This window comes from Wyeomyia smithii, chromosome 2 (genome assembly GCF_029784165.1).
Source record: "Wyeomyia smithii strain HCP4-BCI-WySm-NY-G18 chromosome 2, ASM2978416v1, whole genome shotgun sequence".
NCBI classification, from domain to species: domain Eukaryota; kingdom Metazoa; phylum Arthropoda; class Insecta; order Diptera; family Culicidae; genus Wyeomyia; species Wyeomyia smithii.
Window position 1 is genome coordinate 267,495,692 of NC_073695.1, and position 20,676 is coordinate 267,516,367.

At 40.7% G+C, this 20,676-nt stretch overlaps 1 protein-coding gene across 7 annotated transcripts in view; it reads right to left on the reverse strand.

The window, feature by feature from the left end:
* LOC129720870 (putative mediator of RNA polymerase II transcription subunit 26) overlaps nt 1-19,468 on the reverse strand; it is a 28,902-nt gene extending 9,434 nt beyond the window's left edge. For 3 of the 7 annotated variants that reach the window (XM_055672747.1, XM_055672743.1, XM_055672741.1), the window contains exons 1-2: nt 18,923-19,468; nt 5,452-9,196 (exon numbers count right to left, since the gene is read on the reverse strand). In XM_055672747.1, the coding sequence (XP_055528722.1) occupies nt 5,452-9,043 (3,592 nt within the window). In that variant the 5' untranslated portion in view covers nt 9,044-9,196; nt 18,923-19,468. Of the gene's footprint in view, nt 1-5,451; nt 9,197-9,267; nt 9,370-18,922 lie in introns of those variants that run through there. The other 4 variants (XM_055672748.1, XM_055672745.1, XM_055672746.1 and 1 more) reach the window with 3 other exon arrangements.
* Nucleotides 19,469-20,676: the final 1,208 nt, after the last annotated feature.

A 20,676-nucleotide genomic window follows, 5' to 3' on the forward strand; every position in this document is an offset into this window, starting at 1 on the left:
ATGGTACCAAATTTGACATGAGGAGGTTTTAGGAGACAAGACATATTTTTATGGTGGTTTGCAACCCCTTTCTCCTCAGAAAAGAAGGGCTCTCATACAAATCAAACAAAAATTTCTACATAACTTCAGAACCATTCAGGCAAATTGAACCAAATTTTGAATGACGACTTTAGTGTACATGAAACGAAGATTGAATTCCATGATGGCGACTTTCGGTTTCAGACCAAAATGGTCTAATAACACCCAATAAGGGTAAATATAAATGCGGTGAGACGAAGTTAAAAAGTTTTTTTTAATATGCAGGAAATTGTTTTTTCACTTTCAAAAGTGGTCGTTTTAATTCAGATTATTATTGTGACCTTTCGAATTTAAATGTAACATTCGCTCATTTTTCAATTGCCTCTGTATTTAGCCTATTCGAAAAGTACACTAGAATTTTTCTGTTCGTTCGAATCGATCTCTTCATACGAATATCGAATATGGCCGCAGGCAAAAATAAGGGCAAAAATTTAACTCATGTCATTTTGTTTGTTTGTAGCTACTTGAGTATTTTAAAATAAACTGCCAAACCAAGGAGGATACTTTCAGAATTTTATTGATTTCTTTAAAACGTTTTCTTCAAAAATGTACCAATTTAAATATATATTCAGAAGGTTTAGTGTTGATGTGGGACTTTTTCTCGATTTGTGGGGGCCTCAAAAATGTGGGGCTCGGGCCCCCCTTCGAATCCACCTATGACTATAAGCTTTGTGATTTAGAATGATCACAAGAATCAGTGACTTTTATCGCAATACGCTTCGTCTTTGTATCGAATTATGATCGAACCGCGGTTCGGTAGAGACTATCAAAGTCCGTTTGATCGTAGCACAAATTCCGCAATTATCCCGTTCACTCAACAGTTGATTGCAAAGCTAGTGTTAAATAAACATAAAGGTCGAATTTCTAACAACCAGATTTGGCTTTAGCTTATTATTCCTCATACATTCGAATTGAACTCGCCATCCTGGAGATCAAACTCGACATGTATTTTGTATGTAATTTTGTTTCTGTTTTTCTCATTTTTTCGAGATGCTCGATCTTTCGATCCTACTGACACTAACAATCTGCCGAGCCGCGACACGAACATACAAGGACTGGCTTGTTGGGCCAGCGTCGTATCCCAAGATAGCTGGCAAGGTTTATTTAATTAATGGGTGGCTATGATTTGAAGCTGAACTCGATTCTACATCTAAAACCCTTCGAAATAGAGTGTCAAGGTCACCGCGATATCTGCAAATTTTAAAATGTTGTTTTTTCTAAAGGGCCACTTGGGTTACACCCACGGTGGAATCTGAAACGTCTCTCCTGAGAAATAACAAACTGGTGTGAGCTCTCTCACACGATAGGACATAGTCAGCCTTAGCGAACCTATACATTAGAGAAATGACAACACACTCACCGTTAAGGCAACTGTCAACATCAAAACGGATAACGGCAAATGCTCGCCCGTTTTGATGTTGACAGTTGCCTTAACGGTGAGTGTCTTGTCATTTCTCTAATATACAGGTTCCCTATAGGACATTACGCTCAATAATTCACGCGACACTATCGGAATTACTGCCCACTAAGCAAAATTTCGAAATAATCGTGCAATGGGACATCCGAAAAAATGTGCAATGCTAAGAGGTGGCGCTGTAGTGCTAGTGGTAGTAAAATCGAAATTTTCTCGGGCATTTTGCGTAATGACTGGAATAACTGCTATTAGTTACCCTTTTTTTGTATTATTTTAACTTTCTAGTAAATACTTTTACTATATGCAATCTGTTTTCATTAAAAAACTTGATTTTCTTATATAACTCTATTGAGTTATATAAGACGACTTTTGGTTCAAGAATTTGAAAAGCATAATTATTTTCATTAGTAAGTGTTTGTTTCATTTGTGAGACCGAGAAATAGAAATTACATACAAAATACATGACGAGTTTAATCTCCAGGATGGAGTGTTTAACTCAATAGAATGTTGATAGTTGAAATACCGGAAACTTCGAAACAGGATTATGATTCCACCTTGTCACATTTGTGATTTACCTTTTCACACAGAACAGTCATTGAAATCTAAATTTCTACCAAAACGTATAAACACATGTTTGTCAGAATTCAGAATAAATGTGATTTAGCATTCTGATAGAAATAATAGCACTTTACTGCAACATACAGAAAGTCATGCTTTACAACAAACAACATTAAATCACAATAGCAACAACAACACAAACACACTCATAACGTTTAAGGGATCCTGTCATCATTTCGTCATATCCGTCGTCTACAGCATCGGCACTAATGATGTCCACTTCAATCTCCAGGCCCGGTCGATCAGTAGCAGCTGTTGTGTTCGACGTCGTTGCCATTCAGGCACCAGAAAACATAAGATGCAGACAGAGGCATTTTAGTTTGTTTGATCCACCAATCGCGCGAGACGCAAAAACAAAGGGCTAGATAATTTGGAAAATGGTGCCACAAATTCGAACATTGAATGAAATTGATTCGTAACTTTGCTTAGGTCGATCACTCGGCCTCACTCGCGATTAAAGGGGCTTTGCTTTTCTGCAGGGCTTTTTCAAGGGCTTTCTGCCCTGCCCCTCAGAAGAAGACGTTCAACTAATTGGGTTCTTTTAAAGGTTTTAACTATGTTTGGTCTTTACTACGCACGGATTACATAATTCATTGATCGTATTTTTTCTTGCTCTAAATTTGTTTTCAATTTCATTGACAATGTTTGATTTTTGTTTATTTTTTAATTTACATTAGTGCCATGGCTTGGGTGCTACCTCTGTGCTACTGTCTTATTTCCCTAAAAACTAAAAAAAAGGCAAGTAACGAACCTGAAATAGAATATGAAAGATACATTTAGGCAAAAACAAACATCCATCGTTTCAATAATAAAGTATTTTATATTCTGCATTTTTTTTCTTTCCACATTATCCCCCACTTAACTTGGACTTTTCAAACGAAAAATGCTACTTTTTTGTATTTGAGTTCTGTAGTTCTGCTCCTAATACGCAATTCTGCTGTGTCTCTGATGAGTAGAATCAAAAAGTTTAAAGCTGTGTACTGAGGAGCAGTTCGACACTGCGCACCTTTTCACGGATTGATACTTTGCTGCTGCTGCGAAACAAATTTTGTCGTAGTTGCACTATAAAATGGCTATTTGTGGTCACTTCCCTGCACACACACACACACGCGCCGGCGATGTCGCCTTAAATTTACTTATTGTAACGTGTGTTCACTGCAGCTTATTTGTTTGCCTATTTACGTTATAAGTATGTCCAGTTATTGAGTTTTCCATAACAAATTTATCCCATTGTGAAATGTTTAGTATTCCTTTCGCATATTTTCTTGTGTATGTGTGTGCGGGTTTTAATTTTTTACAAAGTAGATTACACTCTACGCCTGCTTGCTTATTTCCATCAACTGAACAACAGAAATGAACTTTAAATTAATCATAAAATTAACGCTTCTCTACGTTCACTAACATTACCTCTTTCTACTGTATGAGAGTAATATATTTGCATATATTTTAGTATGGTACAAACTTGTACAAACTATTTACAAAAATTCCCGCAGCTGGGCTTGGTTTCCTGATTAATCAACAGTAACAACAGTAGCAGTAGTCTGCAACAGCTCTAAAGTTACCTCTGCTCATATTTTTTTTTTTTTCATTTGTGCCTTCGCGTAACTTTACTATGTACAGGATGATGTATTTGCCAGTGTTTGTTTATGTTGTGTTTTATTTTCTTCTTTTTCTTACTTTTTGAGTAGATTTTGATTTTGAACCTAAGCGCGCAAACCTAGAGTTTCATATCACAGAGACCACCCGCTAAAAATCACGAGTATTATATGCTTTCTTGTTTTGTTTTCAATTGTGTTTCTCCTATTTCTGTTAGCTACCGGAAGCGTAGAAGAACGTTCAAATTTTTTTTTTCCCTGGAGATTCCCGATTGGTCATTATGTTTAGGGAAAAACATCTCCGCACATGAGATTAATAATAATGGCAAAGTGGTTTAATTCGGAAACTGTTGATCGAAGCGGTTTGCAGGAAGGTTTCTTTAAAACACTGGATAGAAGTTCTGTTCCACTTTTAAATGTTGGATTTGTCGATCAACAGTTTAACAGTATGATTTTAACCAGTGTTTGAAATTGGTCTGACATTTTTGGAGTACCTCGACTAAGTCAGCTGTTGTTTTTAAGGAAGTCAGACCGAGTAGAAGTTCTTACTCTCTAACTGTTTAATAAAATTTCTCCTTTTCATTCCCTGCTAGTAGCGTGTTTCTACAATTAGATAAAAATACGTTTTACATGCCCGTACGTACATTGTTTTGTTGTTTTGCATACAATCGAAATAAGAGCAAATACACGATCTGGTAGCACCCTGGCCAGCATCTTTTTTCTGTTCTGTTATACCGTTCTTATCGCATAGTTAGACACTATTAATCTTCTTCGTCCTTTTGAAGGATACACTCACAACAGCACAAGTAAACGATTAAAAAAACGAACGAACAAATTGGTTGCACTTTGTACACATCCTATTATTCACTCGAGTTTTGAAAGGTGGAAAGGCGAATTAGCAGTGTGGGGACGGGAATGAGGAGAGACACAACACTGTGAAATGGCACAATTCATCCGTCGACCCAAGCGCAGGATGCGATTTGCCATTCGCTTTTTGAAACACTGCCATCGATCAGAGGACAGAGGGTAGAATGGGGCAAGAAAACGCGGTGTTACAAAAGGGGGGAGACAGTTACCACCTTTGCCTCTGTCGCAGGTGTAGATCAAACAAACTGAAAGCCCCTTCTTCTGCCGATTGTTGGGCTGCTGCGGCATGATGATAGTAGGACTGCTGCATCATTTGCTGCTGCAGCTGCTGATGGTGTAGGTGGGAGGGGTGCGTCACAGGGAGACTACTGGGATTAAGGGCAGCCACTGCTGCGGCCGATGTAAGCAAATGTTGAGCCGTAGGGGTCATAATCATATTTTGCTGCTGTTGTTGCGATTGCTGCTGTTGGTGTTGCTGTTGTGACGTTAGCTGATGTTGCTGCTGCTGTTGGCTGGTGGAAGAAGTGGATGATGCTGTAGACGACGAAGATGACGATTGATTGTGGCTTGGGGGTGAACGAGAAGCACCAGGATAATGTGCTTTCGTCGTTTTCGACTGTTGTTGTTGTTGCTGTAGCTGCTGTTGCAGCTGATGATGATGTTGTGATAAAAGCTGTGGCTGTTGTTGTTGTGGTTGCTGTTGCGGATGTTGTACATTTTGCAACTTCTTTTGATTGCGTTCTACTTGCAGTTGCAGTTCGGCCGCCGCGGCTGCAGCAGCCGCTGCCGCAGCTGCTACGGCCACTGCTGTGCTGTTATTACGAACGGAATTGAAGCCACCAGCCTCGCTGGCGCTACTGTCGTATGTTAAGTTATTACCTTCAGAGTCGTATTTGCGTTTCCGGTTATCCTTCGTGACTGGGTAGGCGGAGTATCGGGGATCCGGCTGTTGCTGGAGCGGATGCAGTTGCTGCGGCTGCTGTAGGTGGTCCGACTGCTTCTGCTGCAGATGTGGAATATTGAAATTAGACATGTATTGGTCAGCTTGAAAGATACCGTTACTAACGTCTTGTCCGGCAGCTGTTGGCGCTGTTTGCGCTTGGGTCGCTTGTTGCGACTGCTGGACCTGTGGTTGCTGCTGAGTTTGCTGTTGGTTTGCCGCTGCTGCTGCCGCCGCGGCTGCCTTGTTTGCAGCTGTCGTATTTTTATTGGCTGCATTACCGGCATTCGCAGCCGGCCGAGTCCATGTTGTCTTACGATTGGTTCTCGTCGCCGGGGGTGGCGATGTGTCTCGTTCGCCTTGTAAAAACTTCAAATAGCTACCCATAAAGCCCTTGCTATCTTTTGGTGGAACATTGAACTTTTTGGCTGGTGTAACCGCAAGACCATTGTTTCCGGTTGTTCCTGCATCAGTGGAAGCTCCTTGTCCTTGCTGCTGCTGTTGCTGTGTTGGTTGTTGTGATTGCTGTGGATGATGCTGTTGTTGCTGTTGGTGTGGTTGCCTCGTGTTTTCTGCAAGAAATCCAAGTTCTTCCTCTATATTGGGAACTACAACCTTGTTGCTGTTGGCAACATTCGCGGAAGGTTGTTCGTCTTCGCTGGTGCGACCGTCAGTGCTGGCTGCGGCCACCGGTGGGGCATTATCGGACGCGCTAAGTAGAGTGGTATAGGTTGGGACTTCGAGATTAGTTCCAGCGGCGGCTGCTGCCAGCGTGCTGCTTATAATCTCATTAGGTATGAGAGGAATGGGACCATGGAACGGGGGGTAATAGATCGGATGGGGAGGAGGGATAAAAGAGGTTGTATGAGACTGGGCCATCAAGTTGCTGTTGGCAAACATTTTTGCCGCTCCGGCACCGGGGGGAGCTGAAAGATTCCATCGGTCAAAATCCAATGTGTTGCCATTTTGTGACTGATCTTTAGTACCGGGTGTTCCAGTGCCTGCCTGGCCGGCACCTGCAGTGCTCGTAACACTTGTCATGGTGGAACTGCCACCGAAATCTCCGTTTGCCACACTTGCCGCTGGTACGATTCGTGTTGGAGCTTCGGACTTTTTCCGTCTCGATTTGGATTCAGTCTTTTCGGGAGTTGCTTGCGGAGGAGGTTGCGGACGCTCCGATTGTTGCGAAATAATACTCGGCTGTTGTAGATTCCGTACTATTGTCATCGGATCATTTCGCTCGGGCTGAGCTGAACGTTCGTTTGTACTGCTGCTACGGTGATCCCAGTGACTAAGCGTGGGCACCTGTATCGGAGCTGTCAATGCTGGGCCTGACACTGTTTGGGGTTGCTGCTGTGTGCGCGTTATGACCGATGGATACGCAACTTGCACGGTTGGCTGTGATTGGTTCTGTTGCTGCTGTTGTGATGGTTGGGACTGTCGGGGAATATTGCTCGAAGGCGATCGTATTGCCGACGTCTGCAGAGAAGACGGCTGTTGGGATTGATGCTGCGGGGAGGAAAGTGTATTGCCCATAGGACTGTTGTACATAGAATAGGCCGGACTAATGGGGGACACCTGAGAATGGTGAGAATGGGCAGGCGACAAGGGTCGCCTTTGAATTGCCCCTGAAGAGCTACTGTAATCGGATGCCGCCGGTGAAGAGGGCGTCATCTGATGCCGGGATAACGACGTAATGGGACCATTCGAATACTGCTGCTGGGACTGCTGGGCCTGTTGGGGTTCACGCTTTGCGCGGCCATAATCGACGGACTCAGCGCTGCTACCAGATACATTCAATTGATTATAATTACTTCTATAGCTACTAGAGGCACTGTTTTGTTGATATTGCTGCTGCTGCTGATTACTACTACTGTTACTGTTACTCCTAGAAATACTACTACTACTACCGTTATTTACACGATTAATAGGACTATTTAATTTAGACGCTGGCGTCGTTGACGCCGCGATCGATGAACTGGACGAGGAAGCAGACGAGCTGCTTGCCCTTCCGTTGTTATCGGTGATCGAGTAGCTAATCGGCGATGACTGCGGTTGATGGCTAATCACTATGTGCTGGCCATCGGATTTGATGGTAGCAGCCGAGGACCCACCGCCTCCTTTCGAGTGGGATGACGAACACTTATGTACAAGTTTGTTACTGTTGTGCACCGGCGATTGTGGTGACACCGTAGGTGGAGGTACGATAAAACTATTCATCTGCACCAAGTGATGATGTTGCTGATGGAGTTGCTGCTGCTGCTGCTGCTGTTGTTGTTGTTGATGCTGCGCGTGCTGTTGCTGCTGCAGTTGCGCATTAACGGGTTGCGTGTGAAGACCTGGTGATAACAATCGGGTTTTAGGATCAATCAAACTGCCAGCTGCCGTGTGATGCGCGTTGTGGTTACGAGACGCATAGACAATCGATGAATTAACGAGTGGTGTTTGGGATGGTATGATACGAGACTGGTACTTGTAGTCTTTCGCACTAGCCGTCACGAAAGATGAAGGAGATGACTGGGATGAGGGTGAGGAAATGATAGTTGGAGTAGAAACAGGGGTAATAACAATGCACGAAGATGAAGACGACTGCTGAAGCGAAGACGAACGACCACCGGAATCGGAAGAGGGTGGCAATGACTTACTGGCACCACCGTAGTCCAACTGCTGTTTACTGGTTTGCTGCTGCTGTTGATTGGAATAGTTGGAAAGAGATTCATTAACTCCACCGTACTGCTGGGTATTGCTGCTGGTGTTCGACGATGCAAAATAATTAGTGGTTGTTTTGGAGGAACCTGCACTGCTGCTTCCACTGTTTACTGCAGGCGATGCTGACCTGGTCGCAGCCTTACCGGCCAGCTGCGAGTTTAGCTGTTGGTTCAAACTGAAATGTGCGTTGAAGTTTTCATACGTTGAAGTGGTGGTCTTCGATGATGCCGATGTGACTGGGTTGGACTGAACGACATTCTCGTGGGGCATTATGCCAAATGGGCTTGGAAGTTGATTGTTTCCCTGCCAGGATCCACTGGTTGATGTGGATCCTGCGCTACCGGCACTGGTGTTAGTTGTCTGCTGTTGCTGTTCGAAAAAGTTAGCCGCTTGTGCAGCGGCCAACGTTTGATGAGTAGTATAGTTATCGCGCAACACTTCCGGATCACTGGCTTGCTTTACGGCTGCCTGGGCTTGCGCTTGCGCCAGTACCCGATGCTGATTGATAGTCGAGCTGTAGTGGGCCGGTTTCGGGTTTGCGGCCGGGTGGAATAAGGGAGTGAAAACAGCATCGTAGCTTACACCCGGGGGTGATAGAAAACCAGGTGGATTGAACGGACCCGACGTTGTTCCGAGCGATGTTGTGTGGGCTGCCTGGAGCAGCAACTGCGACGTTGTCGATGGCACACCGACTGTTGTGTTATGAGCAGCTAGACCTATTCCACCGGCTGCGGCTGCCGTCGCTAGATGGTGGTGGAATTCATTGCTAGCCGTACCCGGCTGGCGGTTGTACGAGTACGACCACGGTCCCACCGGATCCATTTTAGTTAAAAAAAAGGTATCAAATTCAAAACGAACTCACGATCTGTGGTTGATCTGTTAGCTTAGGTAACGCGCTGCCTATGGCGGTGATTCATTCGTCCTAATCTTTTCTAGGAATTAAGCCACGAGAGGAGAACCCATTGAATCGGTTATCTGGAACGAGAAAACATGTTTTGAATCAATTTTTTTTCGCCACTACTTTTCGCACAATGTAATAATCTCACTTGTGTAATTTTCATATAAAAATCATTTCCATATTTATATGCCGAACAACAAAACAATATGAATATCGCGCGATAAGTTTATACACCTGCAGAGATGCTAGTGATTAAAAAGGGTATAACTGCTCGAGAACACGGAAAAATAAATCTACTCGAAATTTGAAACAATTGAGCTTGCACTAAAAAAACTAGGCACGCTCCATCCAAGTGTTTCATCAATTGGATATGAAAATGACTCTGCATTGTTATTTGTAGAATTTCTTTCATCGAATTCAATCATTTTTCACTTTCGTTTCAAGTTGTCGCACACATCAACTTACATCCATGAGCCGCACTCCACTTACGTATGATTCCAACATCCCTTTCAGGTGAATTGCACTTGAATCTGCCCCACTGTTTCATCACAGTGATTATCATGTGCGAAACACTTTCATTTACGTATGATTCCAACATCCCTTACAAGTGAATTGCACATGAATCTGCCTCACTGTTTCATTACAGTGATTATCATGTGCGAAACACTTTCAGTTGATTTGTTTTGTTTTTATATGTCAAATGATGTGCCGTTTTGGCTGAAAAGTAGAAAAATGGAGACAGATGAAAAGTCAACGAGTGTCATACGGCTCAGAAGTTTGAGGATTTTCCAGACTACATCTGTAAATTTTTTGGAAGGTAAGTGATTTGTGTCACGTAAAGAATCGAATTCTAATCTTATTTCGTCCTTCCAGCACAAGATCACAGAGATTCTGATGAAAACATCTTTACGCTAGAGGAAAGTATTTGTTTACTGAAACATCAATTATATTAATTAAACTAATTTAAATCTTTGTTTGCTTTACAGGCTTCTTTAACAGAAAAGGATAGTTTATATTTGGTGATGAATTTTTATAGTGAAATTTCAATTTTATAACTAAAAAATATTATATGCAATCATATCCATGTAAAACTGTTTTCATTTTAAAATCGAATAAAAATCATTCGAAGCTCGGTAAGCATTCATTTAAGATTCAAAATCCAAACACTTTATGTCTATATGTCATAACACCAGAATTGAAAGTGTTTTCCTTTTGAAAATGAGGTGTTGCACGATGAATAATTCTAAAGTGTTTCGCATATGCAAAACAGTGCAAAACACTTTATAATGTCGTGTCGATTTCTTTCAGTGTGTGTAAACAAAAGCCTATGTGAGCTGTGTAAGGAACACTCAAATATGTACAATTTTGCACAAAATCTTCCAAAATTTCAAAACTCAAGGAACGGTTTAACATATGTTTATTGAATACTTTATAATACAGATCGAACACATACAGGGGTGGCATTGTGCAGCTCGATTCGAACGATTTTCGCTATTTTTGAGCACGTCACATATTACCAGTTTTGCTTTACGCTCAAAAGAAGCTGTCATTGTCATTTGTCCTCCGGCTTATCTAACCCGCAATGTCGAAAAAACACGAAAAACGAAACAAAGCGCCCACCAGCGATGATTAAGTTTTGTTCGAGTTACTCGAAACGAAATGTGCAATGCCACCCTAGAACAGTAACCTAATAAATGTTTAACAGTTCATTTATTCAGCGCTGGGACAAAAACATCATATCAAGAAGACTAACATCTCTGGATCGATCTATATAAATTGAAGGGATCATTTAAATAGTACATAACGCGCTCAGGGGTGGGTGCTAGGGGCTAGACATCTTTATTTTCATGCAAAATATTCTGATAATATTACACGATATTGGTTAATATATTTTGATATTTATCGTTTATCTGTAAATTGACACCCTCTAACGATAATGTTATGCTTGATGTAACGTCAATGAGCTATGATATAGAGGGAGGGGTGCCCAAAAATGAAACTATAAATACTTTTTAATATTGAATATTGGAATTATTTTGCTATATATCCATAGTGTCTAGCCCCTAGGGTGGGGGGGGTATTCGGCGAAGCGTTACATTGGGGGCCGTTCCTAAACCATGTGGTCATATTTTGATCACTTTTTATACCCCCCGTACCCCCCCCCCCATGGTCTTTCGTAGTGTTTTGGCCAATCCCCCCCCCCCTTTGTCAAGGCCAAACATTCGCTTAAATTTTTTACATTTCTATTAAACTTGCAGTACATTCTATATTTCTAAAATGCAAAAACTTCATTCTTGACTTGGTGGCAACAATAAATTATAAGTCAGGAAAAAAGACCACGTGGTCATTTCGTTCACCCCCCCACCCCCGTGCGTGGTCTTTTTACAAACCCCCCCGTCCCCCTCTTTATGACCAGGTGGTTTAGGAACGGCCTCTTGCATGTGGCAAACATTAGAGTGCCTATATATAACTAGAGTGGCGCCGTGTCATCCAAAGTAACGCTGGTAACACTGGTAACACTGAACATCCATTCTCTTTTCCCCACACGTGTTTAATAGGTTTTTTTTATTCTCGCTTATTTTCCGTCGGTCTAGTTCCGCCACTGTTGTGGCCAATCACCGACGCCCAGGGAGGCGACTTCACACCCAGGATCCTAACTCACGACCCGCTTATTAACGGACCGGCGCCAACGGCTTTACTTCCTCATGCGATGGAAGGCGTGATCCCAGAGATTTTTCGCCTCGGAAAATCTCCCGGTGTCGGCTAGGATTGAATCTAGACCAGTTGGGTTGGTTGTGAGTGGATCACGCCACCTCACAACCATCGACACCTATGTCGGCGGTGGGATTCGAACCCAGGCGTCGAGCGTGGTTGGCGGAGACGTTACCAACCACACTAGGCCTAATTCCGCGTTATGCAATATTTGAATGGTTCCAAAGCCTGTATAGAGCTTTTTACGTACGAATGTGTTAGTGCCACTAGTTGGGGAATATATTTATAAATAGCTGTTTTGTTAGCAGTGCTATTGTTCTTAGCAGCTGGACAAAAATTCAGTTGAACACCTAGGGGATAGACACCTTTATTTTTATGAAAAATATTTCGATAATATTCACGCTGCTTTATTTCAACTCTAATCTGATTAAGATCTACTCAGTTTGGTATTCTTATGCAAAATGTCAAAAAGTGAGTTATCGGGTACTGGATAATTGAGTAACATTTACCCAAATTTTCATAATTACCATGTTTACTCAGTTTTGAGTTATTATCCATGATGTTTACTCACCCCTGAATATATGTATATGTCAAAAGTTTTCAACAGCGATATTATCTGTTTCTGAAGAACAATTGGTGTCGCTTTTTTATCGTTTGCTAGCAGTAAGTATTTGATCTTTCATCAAATCAATAATTTCCTAATCAATTACATTACAAACAACATGTAACAATATTCCATAACAATTTCAGCCCAACATCATTATTGCAGAGGATTTGAAAACATAAAAAACATCTCTTAAAAATGAACAACCGCATGTTGTGTGTCCTGCGATGCCGTTTTAAGTCGGGCTTTTATTCGTGATAATGAACGGAAACATTTGTATCGATGTACAGTGCCCAATACATGCAATCGATACAATTTAAATCCTTCGCAGTGTTTGGTGACGGATGATGACGGATTTTCTGCTGTGCGTACTGTACAAAAACATGAGCCAAAGTTCACGGGCAACTGTGAACCGGTTGGTTGCCGCATTATATAAAGACACGAGAATGATTTAAAACTTTTATAATGTTTCGATGAAAAATAAATCTATGATTTTGATTGTTCTGAATTTATTTTATTTATTGAGTCAGATTTACAAAAACCAGAAATCATCAAATTTCCAAATTTAGGCAAACTGGGTAACTTGTACTCATTTTCGTTAATTCCTGGTTTGCATAAACAGCGTAGATTCTAATCAGTTTTTGACGTATGACGCCCTTACTCAGAAGTGAGTAACCGTAAAAGTATTCAAATTAGGGTACCTCCACTTTTTTCAAAAATGGGTCATATCTAACTCACTTTAGAGTAACAAATAATGAGCGTGTACACGATATTGGTTGATATATTTTGATATTTATCGTTTTTCTGGCAATTGACAACCTCCAACGATAATGTAACGCTTGATGTAACGGCAATGAGCTATGATATAGATAGAGGGGTGCCCGAAAATGGAACGGTAAATACTTTTTAATATTCAATATTGGAAATATTTCGCGGTTGAACACTCATTATATATTTTAAGGTTGTTTCTGAATAAATTTTCTCATTCGTGATCAGAATTCGGAAGAAGGCGCTAAATATAATCGACCAAAAATGGTGAAAAAGTGATAAAAGTCGAAGCAACGAGATGCGATGATTTACAGGTTGGAAGAAACAAAAGCAACTTTACACGGGTTTACACGTTTACTAGTGTGCGTTGGTGAAAAGTCACTTATCCCTATAGTACACTCTTTCACCAAGCGTCAAATATTTGTCACTTTTTGACAGATAAAAAATTTTACATGGGGCAAACAACAACCATGATGTACCATGATAAATTTGACCATTATGTCAGAAGGTCAAATTTTTGACCATTGGTTAAAGAGTGTAATACAGGCTTAAAACCCTAGAGTTGTTTGGACCAGAGTCTATGTGTATATAGAGTCGCGCAATGATGAAACCAAAGGAACCAAATCAGTGACAAACGATGCTACCAATCGAGCAATGTAAATAAACATGGTGATAATGTTAGGAGTGGTTGAAAAGTGTTGTAATTAAGCGTGATAAAGAATATGTGTTTTTCCGAAGTTTTAACTACACATTTTAAATCCAACTCTAAACCTGTACACTGGTTCAGTTAAATTTAACAAAGCATCACCGGTGTAATCTTTCAAAACTGTGTACCTTTTGAAGAATTTCAAAAAATGATACTCGCTTATGCATGGTGAAAACAGAACTGTATAGTTCTTGGCAACAAACGGCACAAAAACTGTGTTGCCGAAACGATAGATTTTCTCTTTGGCCGACTCTATATACACATAGACTCTGGTTCGAATAACTTTTTCTTTTGCAATGTTGCTAGTTCTTTGAAATTTTAGAATGACTGCCAGATCGATGTAAATTAAGTCGGCCGAACTTTAACTCTAGGCCTATGATGTTTTTGGCTGTGGTGACATTGCGCATTTCGTTCCGAGTAAAGGCCCAAACACAATGGATACGTTGCGGTTGCGTTTGCGGCAATTTGACAGTTGGCCCATACAATTTCTGTCGAAATAACGTCATCGCAATGCAAACGTATCCACTGTGTTTGGGCTTTAACTCGGACAAAACTAAACGAACGCTGGTGGGCGTTATGTTTCGTTGTTCGTATTTTTTTCGACTTCGCGGGTTAGATGAGCCGAAGAACAAATGACAATGACAGCTCCTTTTGAACTTAAAGCAAAACTGGCAGTATGTGACGTACTCGAAAATAGCGAAAATTGTTTTTTTTTTCATCAATTATGGTATTTTTTTTAAAGGGGGGGATTTGTTAGTAGCTTAAGTTTTTTTAATAAATATTAGTAAATAATAAGTATGTGTGTCCAATCGCAAATGGTGACTTCTCAACACTGAGCGAAAATTGTTCGAATCGGGCTTCGCAACGCTGGTTTTACAAGTGTTGACTGAAAAATTCTGCTGTTGTTGTTTAAAACTCTTCATCCATTTCAGTAGTTGCAACTGTAGTCTAACAAAGACGATCGAGTAAATGTTTAGGCAACAATAATTGTTCCTTGAGTTGTGGTCTTCCGCACAGTTGTTTAGGAGGTCAAGAGCTTTTAACAGGTGCAAATTTTGATTCAAAACTCAACCGCAACGCAGCGCTAGTGTGCACATAGTTTTGAACATATTTTATCTCGTAAATCCACTCAGGAAGTTGTGGTCTTCAGTAAGCTTGTTCAGAAGGTCATGGACATTTGCAATAAGTGACGCAAACCCAACTTCCCTCTATCCTTCCTTAGTTACGTAATTTGCGTACGACGCCTTTTAAAGTTTTTGGTTTGAAATAAGACCACTATGTGGCAATAGTGGGCCGAAATCGGCCTTAAGCCTGTAGTACACTCTTTGTCTAATGGTCAAATATTTGACCTTCTGACATAACGGTCAAATTTATTTGACATCATGGTTGTTGTTTGCCCGTGTTTGCCCCATGTTAAAATTGGAGAGTGACAAATAATTATCTTTGACCAAATTTTTATCTGTCAAAAAGTGACAAACATTTGACGCTCGGTCAAAGAGTGTACTACAGGCTTTAGTCTCAGCCTGACAGTGGCGCGGACAAAAACAAAAAATATGTTATAAACTAAACATGTCTTAAGAATCCAACCACTTGCAAAGTTGCAGCATTCAGCAACACAACAAATAAAAATATATTTGTTCATTCTAAATAAATGCTTTCATTTAAGCAGGATACAATATTCTGCTCAAAAACTCCGTACACGTTCCTTATTAGCGTTTTGTACACGTTACACGGCAGTATCACTGTTGAAGTAAATGATACGCTTTTCATTTATATCCGTGCTTGGGTGTGAGAGTTTATATTCTTTCGTTTCAAGCTTACTGCTCTACTATACCGAGCCTCTTTCTATCCTCCAATATCGCCAAATTACAATTCCCTGATTTCCTCTCTGGCCAGGTTGTCTGGCCAGATGTCGCCTAGGAGGGACATATTATGTCAAGAGGAAGAGTCTTATCGAAACTTCGTTCCTCTTACCAACACCGCATCACAATCACAATTTCTTGAAGAGGCACTCAATGCTTCACCTGGTCAGTTTTATAATAAGTAGGAAGGAGTCTAATCGAAACCTCATTCCTACAAGCCAAGACTGCGCCATAACAACAATTCCCTGAATCGAACTATTACACTTTTTTTCTCCGTTTGAACTCATCACTGCGACCGACACTTGATCTATTGTGATATTGCCCAGGTGTTTTCTGTATCACTATTGAAATGAATGATACGCTTTTTTCATTTATATCCGTGCTTGTGTGTGAGATTTTACCCTTCCGTTTCAAGCTTACTGCTCTTCAATACCGAGCCTCTTTTTATCCTACCGATATCGCCGATTTATAATTCCCTGGAGTGAAACTTCACCTAACGTTCCTCTCTGGCCAGGTTTATTCTAAAAGGGCCCCTTTTTTGTTAGATAGAAAATCAGCAGGGGTACTATAGAATTCAGCTTGAAGGAAGGGTATGTAGTGAAGAGCCTGAGAATAAACCCATGTTGAAATCCTTCGACAATTAAATGGCCTGATTCTACTAAGAGACCCGCCAATCGAATGCCACGAATTCGATAGGAAGAAGACGCTCAGGGGCGCATTGGGCAAGATGGGTAGACCAGGCGGAGCGAGATCTGGCATAGAGTACACGGTGTTCCGGGGATTGAAGAGCGGCAACCAGTAATCGAGTGAATTTGAGAACTTTGTGAAGCAGGGCATATCAATATAACGTTATCCATCATTCAGCAATACTCACTTACTATCACTGGTGGTACTGGCGGAGGACCGCAACTTTCTAGAAAATAAGAATTATGAGATAGGCTATTGCCATTGACACTATGAACAATATTGGTACCGAAACATACTAGATCATCGGAAACACAAGATCTCAACTTATTCCAGGCTATGTTGAACTTTTGGGAGGGAGGGGGGTGGGCTGTAACATTCAAACTGGGCGTTGCAAATCAGATCATAGATCTTGACTGTTTTCCAATACCTTTTGGGGTTCGTTCATTTCAAATCTCGGAAAAGTGAGGTCAGGTTGTTTCGTTAATCCAATTGAAACCCTGTTTGATACACAAATACATAAACAAAGCTCTATTGTGAAATATGCTAAAATAAGTAGGATATCTCACTTGTCCACTACACGAAACTTAATTTATGTTTGTGGAATAATCAAATCTTCACTTATTACCACAACGAATAGCAACATATTTCTAGCTTGGAACAACTAAATTAACGTTTAATTTACGTTATAAAGTAGGTTTATTAAAGTTGAATAAAAACTATTCTAGATGTTAAATAAAAACTAGAATAAACAATTCCCGAAAGTGTCGACATTGATAGAAGAAGAGGTTCAAAATGCATTTTTTAAAGAATAGAACAAGAATTTCAATTTTTTTACTTGTTTTAATGATTAGAAACATAAACTTTCTATGATTATCCTATGATCTATGATTATACTCGCAGAATTCATACTTTGTTGGTTTTAGAAACCTTATGAGGAAGAACAACGTTTGTGAGCAAAACATTTTAATAAACTAATATATAAGATTTTTAAGATACTATGCAAGAGTAACGACTTGTTTTACCAGTTTTCCACTGTAAAACGCAAACATTTTGAATTGAATGATCGTCAATCGCAACGAAATTTTAAAATAATGTTTCACGCCATACTCTTACTGGAAGATTTAATTTAATAGAACGCGCTACTAGTAGCCCCGGCATAGCTCGAATATCCAATAAACTTAACTTATTCCCGCGGATAAAAATAGAGTATTGTTAAAAAACTTTCCGATCCGGCGATGCCGTTTGACATCGATGCGATGCCGTTTGACTTCACTGCAAAAAATGGCCACTTAAAATCTAAAAGGGTTTACATATGTTACAATGTTTTAATATTGGAATTGAAACTTGTATCATACGAGGCCTAGAATGACTTACATAGAACGCATGACTGACTCTTTGTATGCTGTTTAAACAAGTATTTTATGAATATTTACTTTCAAAAATCCTAAAATTAGGCAGCAGTTTTATGACTGGAATTAATGGTGTTCTCAGTTTTGTAAACATTGTATATGTTGACTACCGTATCGGATTGAATAGCTTGTATATTATTATACACCTACAGGTTCTCGAAGATGCAAGAACCTGGCGATAGAAATGTCGTTTGTTGTAACAATCTAAACATCATTTATTTCTCCGATTTGCTATGCGTTAAACAACGTTCGCTGAGAAATGATGCCAAACAGCGATTTTCCTGCGGAAAATGTCTGCCAGCAGGCACAAACTACGATAGTTTGCTGTCCACGAAGTATGAAGAATGTTGCGAAAATGACACTGCTACAGAGCCTCATCTCAATACACACTTGTTATCTTGTTTTACGTTAACTTTCTTCAGTTTTCCTGCCGCTATTGATCTGAATGCAACTCATTCTCAGTCTCGGCTGAACAATACCTTACGCAGGCACATACCAACACTCATCTACTATGCCCCTCTGGGCAAACGACCACACGGAACTGTTCATATATGGCCGCACATACAGATTCGCACTCGCATAAACCAACTTCACATAAGAGCATACATTTTTTGTCATCCTTTATACTTTTCCCACAAAGCGTCCCCATCCCCAATAATAATGCCTGTTTTTTCTTGCTGTTGTTTTTGTTATTTCTCTTTTTCCCGCACTGCTGGTGTTTCTGTCCTTTTCACACAGCTCGCGTGCTCACCGATCGAAGCGCAAAAGGCGAGCCGCGAGATGGAATCGTTCTGATGTCACGCAAAATGCTTCTCACTCATACTGAATGCTCGCACATACATTGCACAACCACTACCAGCGCGCACAGCCCATTCAGCCGAGTAAGCTAACCACTTGAACTAGAACTGCCTTTGGTTCCATATTGGAAAGAACGAGAGAATATAGGAATATTTTGTATTTGTATATGCCGATTCCCAGCGTAGTTTGGCAGCTCGAGCGCGAGCATATGTGTAATGTGTAATTTGATTAATTGCCTCACGTTTGAAAATAATCACCTTTTGTGAGCACCGCCTGATGCGAGACACAATGGGCTCGGTCGATTCGGTCGGAAGGGCACCTTCCGGTCTAGAGGGCAGGCCTGCTGACCAGACGTCCGGATTTTCGAAGTGCGGCTGACTCACACGGTCGCCTCCAAACTCGCTGTCCTGTCCTCAATAGTCTTTTTATTTCTTTTTTTTCTACGTTTGAACTGATAGAGCAGACCGTAGAATACTTGCAGTACACACAATACACTCACGACAGAGCGGGGCGCGAATGAAGAAAAGATGAGAAAAAAACCCTCTGCGTCGTCGACTGGATTCGCGACACGGGCCACTTCTGGTGGTTTTTTACATTCAAGATTTCATCCCAAATACTGCACTTTCGAGTGAAATAACATGCACTGCACGTTCATCGCACTTTCCGGCATCGATTTACGATTATTTAATCCAGTTTTGGCGTATATTCACTTGGCTGCGAGCGCAGCAAGATTTACTTCAAATTCACTTTTGCCTTCAAAATGTCCGCCGCGATTTTTCCATTTCTCTCTTACGTCTCTTTCTCGCCAGTCACAGCAGCACACTTACCGAGCGCTGAGCCAGCTTGAAAACGAAATACCTCCGGCGGGCTTGCTTGCCACACTCGGCAGGTTCCAGTTCGCCCGCTAACAGCACCCTCTGACGGCGGAGGAAGATAGCACGTTAATCGTCGTCGTGCGAGTCGACTTAAAGCGCTAGCCGATTTTGTACCACTTCTGGGACCAATCTTGGTGATTGTTAGTTATAATATGGATCTTGGATGAGAGAATTTGATTACTTTTCGAAGGAAATATAATCAGAAAAGATTAAAAATTGACTTGAAAATTACCAGTTTTTTTATTCTGATTCTTCTGCTTGAGTATACTTCATTTAACTCTGTTTCTTCCATAATATTTGTACGGGATAAGTAGAGCGAACACTTCTGTTTATAAGACTTATTGTATAGACAAAGTACGTAGTGCCTACTGAAAGGTTGGTCATCGATTAGTATAAGAAAAAGCAGTTTTTTTTTAAATAAAACCCCCAATTCAAATAAGTTTGTAGTTACGCGGAATATTCTCGTCACAGCGGTGGTGGTGCTGATGTGCTTTTTCCCTTTGAGTTTAGTTGACAGTTGCTGCGTGCCGTGTTGTCAGAAACAGTAGATAAGGGGAATCAGGTTGTTTATATTAGTTTTTATATCATCTGAAAGAGCTAGATTTTCAAAGCAAAACGTGATTTCCAAAAATTTCCAATCGCTGTCTTTCAATTTTTAAATCACGAATAAAAACTGCTCGAAAACGCTACAATGACAGTTCGTCCATATACCAACTGTCATTTTTTTTATCTTCTCTAAGAGAAGAGTGGCCAAGATGATACCTCGGTTCGCTCCAGGTTTTTTTGCTCCAAACGTGATTGGCTGATTTTGACAGCACGCGCGTGTGACAATATTCAAAAGGGGTTCAGCTTACCGTGTTGCTAAACAGCTGGTGTTCGACCCAATCATTGAGTAAGTAAAAGTGAAATATTGTGGACACAATTTTGTTTTCGTTGCGACAAAAACAGCAAAAAAGAATTTGAATGGAGTAACAAAAGTTTTGTCGTAAAATTTTATCGATTTCCAAAGGATGCAGAACCTTATCGACAGTTGCTAAAAATATGCGTAAAATCTGAAAAAGATATTCCAAATTTAAAAATCTCACGCAATAGTCGAAAATGCAGTGAAGGTATTTCTTTTCATTATTATGTTGTTT